Source organism: Leptosomus discolor, chromosome 2 (genome assembly GCF_034619465.1).
Source record: "Leptosomus discolor isolate bLepDis1 chromosome 2, bLepDis1.hap2, whole genome shotgun sequence".
Taxonomy (NCBI): domain Eukaryota; kingdom Metazoa; phylum Chordata; class Aves; order Leptosomiformes; family Leptosomidae; genus Leptosomus; species Leptosomus discolor.
The window spans coordinates 67734627-67750724 of record NC_141392.1 but is presented as its reverse complement, the minus strand read 5'-3'; the positions used below and the strand labels follow the sequence as shown (position 1 = coordinate 67750724).

The 16098-nt window shown below is 39.8% G+C and overlaps 1 protein-coding gene across 1 annotated transcript in view; it reads right to left on the bottom strand.

Annotated features, from left to right (window-relative positions):
- The window catches only part of THEMIS (thymocyte selection associated), a 76087-nt gene that overhangs the window by 44648 nt on the left and 15341 nt on the right, over positions 1 to 16098 (bottom strand). The window contains exons 2-4 of the mRNA XM_086461238.1: positions 15903 to 16061; positions 7526 to 7984; positions 3653 to 4698 (exon numbers count right to left, since the gene is read on the bottom strand). Coding sequence (XP_086317364.1) covers positions 3653 to 4698; positions 7526 to 7984; positions 15903 to 16061 — 1664 coding nt within the window. The remainder of the gene's footprint in view (positions 1 to 3652; positions 4699 to 7525; positions 7985 to 15902; positions 16062 to 16098) is intronic.

Here is a 16098-nt window from a genome sequence, read left to right as displayed (position 1 = left end):
TCATTCTCATTTTCTAGATAAGCTCACAAATCAGAAACTGGATGGCTTAAACTATTTAATTCAACATGGTAGTTAGAGCTCCCTGAGGACTTTATTCCAGTGATTCCAGTGAGGAAAATGTGGATTTCTTGTGAATGACTGCTTGTATCCCAAGTTTTACCATTGGACAAAAGGTACAATTGTTTGACCATCACTGTCCTCAGCTGGGGGTGCAAAGCCGGTAGGGTTTGTGGGTAGAGGTGATATTGGTTATTAGATAGATATCTGATATCTGATATTTATGTTAGATAGATATCTGATATCTGAAGTATCAGATTAAATTCGTCATACATGCTATTTTGTTTCATTTGTTTACTTTGCATGTATTTTCTTGGGATTTTTCTTTATTCAATTAACAACTAATACAAAATTGAAAACATATGTGGTCTGGATGTTTCTTATCCAAACAAAATGATCAGATGAGAGGTAAAGGGAAAGTCTACACTGTACTATGGAGGGGAGAGGAGAGATCCCCAGGCTCTGGAAGTGAAAGCTGTGTCAGCAGGACCCAAGCCAACTTAATTAGCTCTGTGAAGAGACTGGGCAGAGTGCTTGGTTAATGCAGCTATATTATGTTTGAGAATTCATCTGGTGTCTCTGGACTTTGCTGAACTCTGCAAACATACATGTCTCTGCAGCACTGCACCTTGTGCACAAACAGAGGGAGTTCTTGCACTCATCCAAGGTTCCACTCCATGCTGGCTGCTAATCTTATAAAATTCAGTGACTAACATGACCAAAAGTACACAGTGAAACATATCCTGCTCCTGGCCCTAGTGTTCCCTTACCAAGGTCAGAGAACAGCAGGCAGAGACAGCTGGAGCCTCTCTGCCCTCACAGCCTAGCTGTGAGCTAAGAGGCAATGAAAGCACAAGCTGTAGCTAGAGGTGACCCACCCTTGCAGAGCATCCTCAGGTACTGGCATAAAACAGACGGATCTTAGTCCTTTGTGGACTCATGCAGCAGCAGCATTTAATCCTGGAGCAGCAAGCCAAGCAGAGCTTCCCAACTGGTGGGCAAGGAAGCCATTCACCACCCTCCAGCAAGCAGCCAGAGGTCCCTAAGCACCAGGCAGGGAGCTGCCTGCAGGAGGAGCATGGCAATTCATGCAGCACTAAAGCTTACTCCAGGCTGCTACCTTGTCAGGCTTAAGTTCGGCTCATTAGGACGTTCGTCTGTTGTTTATGCAAATAAGTCTATGCATAGCCACAAAATATGCAAAGAGGTTCATTTATCAGTTTGGCACAATTTCCAACTTTCTGAACCCTCAGACATCCCTCATACACGTAGAAGAAAATGCAGTCTCCCCTATCCCTGTCACTGGCAGAGGCCAAGGCAGAGCCTATCCGCTACCATCCACATCCTCTCAGAGGATTCGTGGTGCTCGGGATAGAAAAGATAACTCATTCTGTGTGACTTTAAATCTATTATGTTACAGCTCAGGCTGTTTAATCTTATGAATAAGGGATCTCTGCTTGTTTCACCTTTCCAGGGAGGGAGATTTACGAATCTGCATAACTCTAAGCATTCTGACTGCAGTTGATTATTTATTTATAAAAACCATGTGACCAAAAAAAAGTCTTCTGGAACAGTCTGCTTAAATGTGCTTCTTTGTCTGGACAGCTGCAGTCTAAGGTGGCTCTCAGTCATGAATGTGCAAAGAAACCTCAGCTCATCCCTCTCCTGACCTTATTGTTCTCTCGTCACTTTAGGAAAATATTATTTTCTGCATGAGACTAGTTTAGAGTCAGCATCTACCTGTTGTTCTGCACACAGCCATCAGCAACCGCAGGAGGTCTGAGTCCTCCTGACAAGGGTACAGGTTTACCGGAAACACAATGTTAGGAAATTCTGCCCCAGTCCTGTACCCCCGGCCAGCACCAGGCTGACAGCTTGCCTGTTAGCTCCAGGGACAAGTTTCTTGTGTATCCTCCCTAGCCTGACAGGATGGCTTATTTAAGCTGCTACAAGGTTCACTGTACAAATTAGTAGCAAAGAAGTTTCCGTAGTACAAGTACAGACAGAAGAAAACAACGCAGCTTTTTGCTATATTACCCTTATCTGAGGGACCTGCCTTACCCATTCACTTCTCCTGTGTCTGTTGTAACCATATCCCAGGACCTATGTGGAGCTGTGGATATGCATATGATCTTGGAATTGCCACTGAGGGGAGGAACACCTCCAGCAGGCAAGGGGAGTTACTCACAAAGGCTCCCCTTCCAGGGTGGCTACAACTGGACCTTAGTTTGATAGCAACACAAAAAACAATTTTCCCCGAACCCTCCAAAATGTAGTTCCATGAGTTACATTGCATTTAAAGTGCAACACAATCACAATGCAGAGACCTGAAAGTATTTCCAATGTTTTTCCTTTTTGCCCTGCAGGGAATTTGTATTTGCACATGAGAGCAACTGCAACTTAAGTTAAATACATCCTGGACAGTCTCTCTTATCCATCAAGATGCCTTTCTTTGATTCTTTCAATATATGAAAGAAAAGTGTGATGGGTTGACCCCAGCCATCAGGTAAGCACCCACCCAGGTGCTTGTTTAGTGCCCCCTGACATCAGGATGATGATCTCATCAGGAGAGAGAATAGTAAGAGCAAAGGCAAGAAAACTCTTGGATTGAGATAAAGACAGTTTAATAAATGAAGGAAAGAGGGAAAAAAACCCCAGTGATGCAAAGGCAGTCACTCACCAGCTCCCGCAAACAGACTGATGTCCAGCCAGTCTCTGAGCTACGGCTACGTTCCCAGACCAACCACCCCCTCCATTTTTATTGCTGAGTGTGGCATTATATGTCATGGAATATCCCCTTTGGTCAGTTGGGGTCAGCCGTCTCATCTGTGTCCCCTCCCAACCTCTTGCCCACCCCCAGCCTACTTGCTGGGGTAGAGCAGCCTGGGAAAAAGAGAAGGCGTTGACAGTGTGGGTGCACTGCTGTGCGATAGCCAAACCACTGGTGTGTTCTCAACGCTGTTTTAGTCACCAGTCCAAACCATAATATCTTACAGGCTGCTGTGAAGAAAATTAACTCCATCTCAGCCAGACTTAACACAAAAATTAACGAACAAATGCATTGGCTTAGGTTAACCAAATTGTAGTAGAAAGGGCACTTCTTTCTTAACATCAAGTGCTATTCTAAAACAGCTGCCCTTTTTTTCCCAAATCTATTTGCCACTTGGTAAGTGCAAAACCGTGCAGCCAAGAATATCTGTACAACCTGACTTTCTCTGAATTTAATTCTGCCATTTCCAGCTGAGCAAAATTATCTTTACATCATGAAAACATGTTTCCCTTAATACAGAGTTATATACAGCCACTTCAAGTCTCTCTCTCTACTTTTGCGTTGGTGCCGTAAAGGATTATCCATGCAAAATTATACGGCCAAGGTTTCTGCTGTGAGTCAGCATGGTTCCGTTGTTTTTCATGGATCAATTAACACACATTGGAGATTTTAGCCATTGTTGTCTATAACGGCTAATTTGCCTATTACAGGGAACTGAGAGCCATCTGTGTACATGCCATAAGGATACACCAGTGAAATGGAGACCGTAAACTGACAGAACATGACCTATGATTGTAAGAGATTCAAAGACAAGATGTACCTTACCTTTGGAGCCTGTAGTACGTCAGACACACCTTGCTTAGGTACTGCAAGAACAGGTTTTGGTGCAAGTGTTGTTGGTTTTTTGGGAGGCCTGGGTGGTGGATGAAGGGTTTGGCTTTCATATCTTCGCACCATATAGTATTGCTCTTCGCTGATCTCTTCCACTGTTGTCTTAGTTACAGGTGGTACAACTGTCTGGACATCTTTGCTGAGCAAATGGACTGACATGTTTAAACGATACACAGGAATCTCCCAGCTCTCCACTGGACTGCTGGCACTACTGATCAGCAAATAAGAATCTGTGATTTCTTCTTCAAACTGCAGACCAGGCACAGCAGCCAAGACATCTTCCTCAATGGAAAGGTCCCTCACGGACACTTTGACATTAAAAGGCAAATTAAATTCTTTGCAAATCTCAGAAAGCTGGTACTGTTTCTTGTCATGAATCACTTCCACAAAGCCACCTTCCATGTACATAGGGAGGAGCACTTTCTTATATGTATCACTTAGTATTTGTTCACAAGCTAAAACGTCTATGAGTTTCTTTCTTCCCTCATACAGAACTTCACTAGTCTGGCATTGCTGAACTAGAAATTGATCTCCAACTGAAACAGGAAAAAGCTCTTTATGAGGGGAATCAAAAGCTTTAGTTGCTACAACATGAAGCTGTTCCTTTTCACTTCTTGCTATCTCTAAGTCATAGGCAGTCGGAAACTCCCGAGGTCTTCTCTTGAACTTTCCTTTGTAGCTCATAGGTATTAAAAAATGTCTTTTGGGGGAATCACTTCTGATCTCAGAGGCTAGGACTCTTGTTGCCTGGTACTTTTTGTAGATGACAATCTCTTTCCCTCTATACAGTAAGTTATAAGGCTTTTGGCTTCCTGAAGGCCCGTCCATTATCTCAGCAACCATAGGAAATTCCTTGCTTGTTCTCTCAAATACATCTTCCAAAGACAGTGGCTGAATGAAAGAGCTAATATCATAACAGTCTGTTATATCCTCAACCTCAACATCTAGATCTGAGAGGATATGAACTATGTCCCTTCGAACTGAAAAGAAAAAGAAATACATTGATTTTTGTTTTCAAACTGGCATTGGAATAAAGTATACATGTCCTGTTGGCCAGATACTAAAAGTACCTTCCCTGAGGTGTGCACCTCCATATGTTAATATGCACAATTAATAGGGCCAGTCAAAGTCTAACTGTTTTAATTTGAGCTATATGGCTATCAGAGATGCAGGAGACCTCACAAAGGAAGAGAGAAACAAGAGGAGATGAGAATAAGGTGTGAAAGTGAACAAAAGGTTAAGAAAAAGGGGGAAAAAATCTAGTTCACTATCTTTCTTACACCACCTCCAAATTTAATCAGCTGTTTATATTATCAAACTCTTTTTCTTGTGTACGAGATGTATTTTTATTCTTTTATTTTGTAATAACTTACGGTTTCTCCAAAGAAATAGGGGGGTAATGTTTTTAATACATAAAAAGCATTTGAACCCTTTAACACATTTTGTTGCTGTGTTGGCCAGTCTGGGAAAAAGGATACATCTTGATATTTATAAGAATTACTAAAACATCTATAGATTTTAGAAAATAGTATCACTTTAAACAAAAAGTCAAAACCTTTGTATAACAAAGTCTAAGCTTATTGTTAATGAATGAAGAAATTTCTGCTCTAATGGTCCTCTGTGGAACTCTTGCATCTTTTTCTTTGGCATCTGGTTTTATTCACTATCAGAACCGAGTCATTGCATTTAACAGTCTGACAGGGAACAAGTCTTTTATCACAACTGAACTTGCAGAATTTTGGATGCAAAACTTCCAAACACAAAGCTGACTATGCAATTAAGGCTTGTTTAAGAATTTGGCTCCAGATCAGGGACACCACAGATCACTGACCAGTGCAGTAAAATTTAACAAGCAAATAATATTTAATGACTCTCTTCAATAAGACTTATTCTGCATAGACCTGCACACAAGGATGGTATATCCTGGATTCACACTTCCTTGCAACAGTAAATACCAATATTTTATGCTTAAAAGTCAGTATTAGATGTATTGCATATGACAGAGTTTTATGACAGTGATTCAGAATCTGTTTATTCCAACTCTGCTTTTGTCACATTGACGTTTTCAGGTGACAAACATCCTAAGCACCGCAAGGGAAAGTCAATGAAGGAGAAATGACTAGTGAAAAAAAGACAGTTTTCTATGAACATTTGCGGGAGTTCCACACACATAATTTGTTCATTATTAAGAATGAGGATTCCTGCCCACAGCCTCTGAAAATGTAATCTGTTGTCCCTCTTATCAGGAATCTTTTTTTATTGAATCGTGGATAGTATTTCTCATACTTTATCTTGTGTCTATTTATAGTTCTTCTAAAAATGGTGAAAATCCATTTTTCATGGTCCACAAGAAAGGAGTTAATCATGTACCATGAAGCCTAATTTTCAAGTTTGTATTAAATAGTTATTCAGGACAGATTCAACACTTCTTATATGTTGAGCACACTATGAAACGTAAGTGGGCATGAAATAAAATCAACAAATACAACTCTCACTGGAGTATCTGATTGGAAGACAGGTGAATACCAAATATTTCTGAATCTTCGGAAAGCTTTTTTGAAACATTCAATTCTTACTGATTCTGCACATATATCTAAGTGGGTATAGGAATACATCTAAGTGAATCCAGCTTCAGGAGATGGGCTAGATTCCTGAATCTAGCTGGAGTTGTAGAAAATGAAGTATTTTATTTCATGAAGATATACTTTCCAAACTCACACATTAAATCACATAGCAAGCACAGCTGAATGTCTCATGATAAGCGTTTAATAGCTATAGTATATTGTGCTAACAGTCTCTGCCCATTTTTATTTGTTTCTCTTTTATCTATTTACTCACATAATTCATCAGAGAAAGCTCAATTGTGAAAAGATTTCCTGATGAATATCCTCTTGAATGACATATTTCCGTTAGGATTTCATTTCTATGGAGCTCACTGGTTTGCTTCTAGTAAATGCAACGGACGGCAAAACCTTGCCAAAAGCTAAGTTACTGTTCTACAAACTTTAACAGGATGGGTGCATCAACAAGTAGAATTGTAGCAAGTTTCCATCTACTGCCTAGACTGTCCTCAAGCAAGGTCAAACCTTTTAGCTTAAGCTGTTTTTTTGGTTAGGTAGGCATCTCAGTTCAGAGACGGTATGCTGTGCACGCACATATGGGTCATTACTGCAGCTTGGCTATTCAAGTCACCCTAACTCAGGAGAATTTCACTATGTGCTTATACCCTTACACACCTTCTAGTTTTATTCCCACGACTAATTTCACTGATGGGTTTAAAGGAAGGCATAGATACAGACATTGCTAAGAAGCAGTTTCAATATTATCGTGGAACAACTAGAACAGGGATAATGTGCCATGGACAAAAGAATTATTTTTTTTTTTCTAAATAAAAACTTGTGACAAAAATTACAGCTTTTAAAGATTCTGGTTTTCTAATATCTTGTTTCCTCAAACTTAAAGGTTTCAGAAATTGTCCATGAATATTTTCTGTGTATATTCTCTTGTTATTTATGATGATGATCAAGTGGTTTCTCCATGGACAAAGTCTGAGACACAAAGAAAAAGAAGTTGAGAAATCATTAAATGGCAACAGAAAGAAATGCAAGGTAACTGTCTGAATTAACAGCTGATAAATAAAAAGGGCAGTATTCTTTTTATCTTTCTTTATCCTGAAACTAGCATCAGTGGCAAATATGGGTCTTGACCAAACTGAATCCTTCATGCCTATTTTAAGCAAATTTTGTGTATTTAAGGATACTTTGCTATACCAAGATGAACAATGCATTGACTTTGAGTCCTACTTACATTTCATTACTGCCTGCACTTCATAGACAGGCGTGAGAATCAAGCAGCCATCAAAATTCTCAGGAAGTGGATTAGAGGAGTCCCATGTATGTAAAGTATTGGAAAGTTTGACAATCCGATTTCTGCACTTAGGGATTTTCCATTCTGCAATCTCTTTTAGGGTGTATATCTGGTCATCTTCACACTCATAGAATTTTCCTTCTTGTGAAAGGGGTAAAGTAAAGGAATGAGACTGTTTATTTCTGACCACACCACAGTTCACAGCCATTGTTCCATTGACCTCTTCCACTGAGTTGAAGGTAATCTGCTCACCGTGTTTGATAGTGAGGTTTGCCAATTTTATATCCTCAGGGCTGTAGAAACATGGATGACCAAATCTTGTTGGCCCAATAGAGACTTTTCTTGTAATTTCTTCAATGCTGACGTATGGAGTTTTATCTGCCACAACCTTATAAAGACCTAAGAACAGAAAACTTGCATTATAAAAAGAGAAATATATAAGGGAAGCCATGCCAAATTTTAGACTGCAAATGCAATAAAAATTGGGAGCAAAGCACAAAAAATTCATAGCTGATAGTTTGGTTGCTAGAAATGTGACTCTAGAAAGATAATATCAACTACATGACACAAATCATAGGTGCCTGGAATTAGCCCTTTGTACTCTGCAAGTAATTGGCATCCAACATTTTTACGTCCATGGTAAAAAGAGAAAAAAGTTCTTTTCTTTGCTACAGAAAAAAAAAAGAAAAATTATCTTAAATTCTTGTCTGTCTTCTCCGGAACCAACCTTTAAGAAAAAAAAAAGCAGACATGGTATGAGGAAGAGCAGCACTAATGTGACTAGTGAAATGCGGGATAAAGTTTCTGGCTAAAAATTGTACTACATATTCTTGCTCACACAAACTGGGGGTGCCTGGACCAAGTATGTTTAAAGACACATCACAAATGAAAAAGTAGCACCTACAGATAAGAATGAGCAAAGGAAACTTATTTTAGCATATCTGATAGCCCAGACCACCAGATGGAGTAATTAAAAATGTGGGTGTTGTAGCACTGTGGACATCACAAGGCAATTAAAGTGCTGAAGTACTGCAAGACAGAAGCTTCATCGGAGCTTTTCTATCCCCTAGGGACATTATTATTTCATGTTAATCATGCCCCTTGGAGCTGTCTCATTAAGAGTCTATGTCGCAAGAAAAATATGTACATTTCTATATTTGCGTGAGTGTTTTTATAGAGGAAGATGAAGTGGACAGTTTAGAGGAATAAACAGTAGGGTTTAGATGAACTGTGTGATTCAGCTGTCTTTTTCCCCAGGCACAGCAGTGTGAATGCTGCCTCATGGAATTACATTGCAGCTTCCTGGGACAGGCATTGACTAAGGCTCTCTTCCAAGTGATTATAATCTAGAGGTTATTCTCAGACCAAGATTGCAAGCCAGGGGACTCACACAGATTAACTGGTAGCTACAACTACAATGACAAAGCAGCCAAGTTCCCTGGGAGATGCAGTGCCTTTTCACTTTCCTTTCCCCAAAGCCAACTAGCAGAAATCCTATGGCGGCCGCTGCTCCACACTTTTGCCTCCTCTGGACCACACAAAGGACACCATATCTTTGAAGTAAAGGAGCACTCCCATCTTGGCAGTCATGGAGCATGGGATGCAGACTCAAGAGTTGCTGCTTGGCACCACTAGAGAATCTTTCATGGCAGCTTCACATCTCGTGAGTGGTTTCTGCCATGTCTACAAAAGTTTAAGTGTCCCATCCACCTGGCCCCTGTTGTCTGGTGTGGGAACTGGGTCCACACTGGCTATCATTCTTTTCTTGTAGGAACCAGAGTGAGAGAAAAGGGCAGGATGCCCCAGCAGATACCTGGGTCTCAGCAAGGTAGGATGTGCCAGAACACAGTTCTTGTTGGATGTTGGGAAGACACTCACTCACTTCTCTAGGCCTCCTCTGATAGTGAGATTAAGAAATTAGATTTGGAGATTGCATCAGTTAAAAATAACCTCCAAATTGCTTATTTCTCCCACACCTTTTCCCTTACTGAGTTTCAGCCACTGACCACAATCAGCACAACTGAGGAGCCTGCACGGAAGCAGGGGCTCCTTAAGATCATATTCTTCAAAAAGGATATATGAAACCATTCCCTCTACCATAACAGCCTTTTTTTTTTTCCACAGAATTGCTGTGATTCCTGTTTCACTGTAACAAAACCCGCTACTTTCACTTCATAGCTTTAGCACCCATCTTGTTAAAGAAGATGTTATTGAGATTGTGTCTGTTGAGTAGTTTTTAACTGAATTTATCACCAGATGGGACATGTTTGGTTCTAGGGATCCCACTAGACCACTAGGATCTGTGGCAACTAACAGCTCTGAGGGCTTGTCAGCAGCCTAAACAGTAATAACCTATTTGATCTACTGGAGAGATAGTCGCTAGTTGTGCCTATGTAACTGCTTTCTGCAAAAACTGTGACCTCACAGTTGTCTGTATGACAGTCAGCTTTTCCTGTGTGAACTTAGTACTCTTCTGCAAATACATCTTCTACATATATGTCCTCTCTGCAGCACTACGGGAAAGCCTTCACATCTTTTTCTGGGCTGCAAGAAAGCCACGTCCATTGATGTAACTGCAAATATAAGAAGTACAGCTTCGGCACACTTTTCTTTCTCATTGGTATTTTTAATGTTTCTCACAATTATTAACAAGCAAATTAGCTACCCCAGTCCTAATCACTACTGAAGCTGTCAGTGCAGATCAAGACAAACTTGTTCATCGGCATTTAGAAAATATCACAGAGACAAGGCACCAGTGACAAACTGAAATTGTGGAAAAGGCAGCATCTCCCAAACAGTGTTCCAGTGTCATGCTTTGCAAGCACAAGAGGGGCATCATTTCCTGGCAGTGCTGGGAGAAAGCAAATAGGAATATTCTCCATTAAAAAATGTGTTCAAAGTACATATGATGTATCCCAAAGGCAATAACTATGTTTACCCATCTGTGATACAGGAACATTCTCATTGCCCATAGAAAACCTCCAGAATTGTATTAAAAAGCCTCCATAAACTATGTTAAAAAACCATCCCCAGCTGAAAATATTTGGCAATGTACAGGTATGAGAAACATTCTTCTCCTCTATGAGTTTGACAGTAGACTCAGGCTCCACTAGTTCTGCTGAGACTACAGAGTTATTTAGAAGCCAGGTATTTCAGCAACAAAATGATGAGCATCCTGGGTTGGAAAGCAGGTGTCCTATGGAACCATAATTACCAGATCTCTTACAAAACTAGACAACTGATTATCCCCTCGGGCCCAGGCAGACTGACTTCATCAGTGTTGGGAGCAGAAAAATCATCACCTTCCATTCTGCTGGTTTTCTTAATTTCAGTAACAGAATGCTTGCATAGGCAACTGAAGAACCATGTGGCCTTGCACGCTTAGCTTCTGTATTGATGAGACCCATGAAGTAGAGGCACCTAAGAGCCACCTGTTTATGCTTATGAACATGTAAAATTCCATATGTTTTTCTCTACATAGAAAAGAGGTGAATATATAAAAAGTTATTTTGGTATGATAGGTGAAAGCCACTGTGGTTCCTGTCTAAGTGCCATAATCTGCCGTGGTATCTTTTTGTAAATACTGCTCTTGCTACAATATATATTTAAAACAAATAAACAACCAACATTATCTAGAACAATTCAGAACCTTATTAAATCACTATGAATCAAATTACAAAACCAAATGTTTTTCCAAACCTAAGAAAGCAAGTAGATCTCCAGAGTAGGAGACATATGGCAAGTTTGAGATGCTAAAGTTTGGACATTTTGAGGTCAAACAAAAATATTTTTGTACTTTTTCATAAATCATGAAATGGCTAAATCAAAGTCACTTAGGCTTTCCTAAGACAGCTTTGTGGACTACTGTGGGGAAAGACAGATGGAAATAGCAAACCTGGAGAAAAGTCCAGCTGGCTTATCAAGAGCTGGCACTACTGCTCCTATAGATCTACTTTCTAAATGTAATCTAGTCTACAACTGAAGTGCACTGATGCCCAAAAGTTTTGGGGAAAGTTACAGATAGAGAGAAGAGCAACTACACATATATAATAACTACAGGAATGTGTAACCATTGTCACACTCCACAAACCCTCTGCACCTAGTGGCATCTCATTAGGTGAAGTGCCTGCCTAGCTGTAATATAGTAATTAGTAAGCCTCAAACCTAATCAGCCCATCATTTTGAAGAAAAGTGTTAGGCATTGATGTACACATCGGTAGAGAGAGGGGTTTTGGGAGTCCGAAAAAATTATTTTCACTGATATGGGAGAGAAAACATAGCCCAATGATCACTCATTTAGTCCTGTTGGAAAACATGTTTTGATAGAAGGATGCTTTCACCACCTTTTTACAGAGTGGTATACGCAGCTCTAATTTACTGGTTATAGCGTGATAAAGTGTACCTCCCTGTAGCTTTAAAGGCTTCCCATTTCCAGTCTTAATTAAGAGTCCTGAAGGAAAGGAGTATACTTCTTTATTCTTTTTCTTCTTTTCCCCGCAGAAAACTGAGAAAAACAGTAGTTAGGCTCACCTAATAGAGCAGCAAGTAGCCTTCAAGTTAAAAAAAAAATAGCAGAAAGACCTTCTGTCCCAGACTAGCAGTTTCTTTCCCCCAAGGTAATGCAGAAGACTGGGAGGAGCTCAGTTCCCAGCTTCTCTGGAGCTGACTTGATTGCTATTCCTCTTTTCCTTCACCTCCACCACCCATTATGCTACCTCCTCTGCTCCAGCATCCTCCTCTCCCCATCCCACCCCAAAGGCCATCTCTCCTATCTCTCCCTTCATTTCCTTTCAAGATGAGCTTTCTAGTGCCTAACCCTTGTTCTTCCACGCATGTGCTGCATTGACACAACAAGTCTTCCGTCTTGTGGCTCGCAGAGGCTGAGACCTCAAAGGGACAATCACGCTCAGCTACGTGTCTGTCAGACCACAGAGGAATGAACAGCAGCAACTGCCAGGGACCTCCTGAGAACAAGGACAGCCCAGCAACACTTTTGCAGATGAAGGAACATAACAGAACAAAATTAAACTATTTGTGCTAGCACATAGTTCAGGTGTTGTGCAAATTATCTGTCTCTGCTAACTTGTTAGTAGTGAAAATTGTAGTTCAAAATGCTGCTAGATGTAGCCATTGAAGTGTCTAGAGTAACAGCAGACTTCTTTTCTTAGCCAGTGTATAAGCATAGAAAGAATAGCCTGGCCCTCTGAGGCATGAAAAAGAACAAATTAGAATGAGAATAAAATAAAATAACACAGATAGTGAACTTGCGGTTGCAGCAGTTTCTCTAATGCAAAGGGCAGATTAAGCCTTTATCAAGGATCTGATTTGCCAGAGCAGAAAAAAGGAATTCTGTAGGCTGCAAATACATTCAGAAAGACAAAGAGTAAGGCTTGTTTAAAGCCAATGAACCCAGTTCTTCACTCACAGAGATGCTATCCCCAGAGTAACCTAAATAGAAGCAGTGCTTATTTATGCCAGCATGCACACAGTGAAAGGATACATGAGCCCATCACATGCAAATGATAACTCACAACAGAGGAAATGGAAAATAATATCAAAGCAAGAGTTTTCTTTGCATCAACAGTGGCAAGATAGCACTGTACGTACAATGTAAATACAGTGTCAGACTCCTAGAGACTTGCAGACATTTTTATTGAAGTAAGTCAATGGCAATGTGAAAGAGATCATCTGAATTCGATTCTGTGCTTTGCTCTGGAGACAGTGGCAAGCCAGCAATGCTGTAATACAATGTTTTGTCCAGAGCTTAGCATGTGCGTGTAATAAAGTGAAAAGGAAAAAGCAGAAACTGGGACATCTTGACTTTGTAAAGCAGAATCATTCTTCAGCTAAGAACTAAATTAGAGAAATGACAGATTTACATCTTACCAAAAAGCTCTTGAATGCATGAGAGGACGTATACAGACAGAAACAAGACAGTGGTGCTCCATGTTGGGCTAATAAGAAGTGTCATTATGCCCCTCTTCGGTGCTACTGTTCAGCTTCATGTGGAGGATAATAATGATAAATTTCAGCAAAATGAACTCTGAATTTATTTTTCTAGTGAAATAACCCCGTTTTCTAGAATACTGATTGGGAGAGTTCATAAGTATGTATGCAAATTGTAGTGATTAGACCGAATTTGAAAATTGTGCTCAACAGGGCAACAACATCCAAATGCCAAGTTGTAAAATTGATCGCTTGAATGCAAACGAATCCAGATTCACCAGGTTCAAGCATCACAAGTCATTCTGTTCTAAAAATCAGAAGATTCAACATTAATAAATGTAGGATTACTTTTATCACTCAGTTGTGTTGGATATTTTAGGATTCAAATGTTCAAACCCATCTGCCAATCAAGATTTAGACTATGACTTCCTATATGTATATATTTTTTAGAGATTGAAGAAATTTTAATAACAGCAAAGAAGCTTGGATTTCAAGAAAAATACCAAGTATCTTGAGAGTTCACAGTACAGCAGTACTTCAATATCTCTAGATAGCCACAGATAATTAAAATGTCTTTGATCACTACATTTGGGCCTTACTTGAAACTGGCATTCCAAAAAAGTCTTTATAAGTTGTCGTACAAATGATTCTGATTCATCAAGTAAGAAAAATGTGAAAGTAAATTGAGGGTCTACTGGGGAAAAGAAAATTCTAGATAGGATTATTTCAGAGAGAAATATGTGTTTTGGAGGTGGAAAATTAAGGCATCACAGAAGATATTTTCCTTTGGAATTCAGATGAAACATTGCATTCTTATGTGCTTTTACATTTTATTTTCTTCAAGAAGTGTGTCTTGTCTCCCTCTGCAGAAAAAGCACATACCAGTTTGGGCACTGGCTTAATATAAACCATATATACATGCGTGTGCAAACATTCTCACACACTCAGGAATACATTAGAAGAACATCAATGAGGTTACTAAGTCAAACACTCAAACACTAGAAAACACTTATATTATGTTTTCCTGTGCAGCATCAATTTAACCTCCCATGTCCTTGCAGTAAAATGCATTGCTAATTAAATGTTTACATTCTAATTTTTTTCTACAAAACTGTAGTCTCATTCAGTGCATTAGCCAGACTGCTGGCCAAAATGAGTCCTGGATGTGATCTCAGGCTCTCAGGGACTGCTGTGTCCTGTGTGTGCTCTGTCCCAGTGTTTCCTACCCGCAGGTGTCCTGTAACTTCTATCCCAGACCTACACGGCTCCCTCCCACATCCCACTGGCCTCCTCATGCCCACTTATCTCCTCTCCCCGAGGGAATCCCATTACCTCTACTGCCTGCAAGACTCTCAAACTAGGAAATGCCCCACATATATATTTCTGTGTGGGTGCAGTCCTCCTCTGATGCTGCCAGCCACCTCCACCGCTCTCTCCAGTCCCTGATCTTCGTATATCAAGTCTTCATCTTTCTGCCCTGCTCCAACGTCCAATCTTTTTCTATCAGTTTCCTGACCTAGTTTGCCTCCTCCCCTTCCCACATATGGATACTTTCAATCCAGCACTTCTCCCTCTGCACTCCAATCACTTCCTTATTTAACACAGCTGGGCCCTAACAGTAGAGGAATTGAGATGAGAGCAGAATTGAAAAGTGAATAAATACGACATGTGATGAACTAGGTATCCTGGGTACAGCACTTGGCCATCTCTTCCTAACAAGCCCACATGAACAGAGGAAGATATGTTTCAGATAACATGTCAGTGCCGTATGCCAAATTTCAAGTCCATCCTCAAAAATATGGATATTTTGGGACTTTGCTACAGAACAGTTGATGTGTTTTTTATAAGCAGAAAAACACATCTGTTTTCTTCTAATCCTATTTCCAGGCATGGAGCAGCCACTTTGGCCACTGGAATTAAAATAAATAATTTTTTTTTTTTTTTTTAAAGTAACAAAGTATTAAAAATATTTTATATCCAAAATAATAAAATAAATTGTAATAATAGTAAATAAATTATAGTCTGAGCACACAGCAAAGATTTCAGCTCAGACAAAGTTTGGCAAAGTCATGAGTAACTGAAAAGAAGATTTTTGTAATAATTCTTACACTGAGTGACCTCAAGTACAGAAAGCTTTGCTACCAAACATTATATCATTAATAATTTCTATCCAGGCTTGAAAAAGAACTGGAAGGGTTGAAATTTGAAAATGAGGTTTTTGTATCTTGTGCCTTCTGATAAAACTATATCCTTGACAGCTGAGTTGTAACATCAAACAAATATCAATCAAGACAGCAAATCAATAAAATGAACAAAGGTAATTACTCAGGGTTAGAATTCCTCAAAAATATGTATTTACAAAATACTATACCAGGAAAATTTAGTGGTAATTCCACTTTGGCTGAAAATGGGCTGACTTCATTATTCTCACAGATACTTGCTATGAGCTTATTAATTTTGAAGCCAATAACTTTAATGACTTCTCCTGTTGACAGGCAGCATTCATTTCCAAACATTTCGTAGATGGAGCCTAAAAAGAAATGCAAAAGGAAAGAAAAGGATTATTC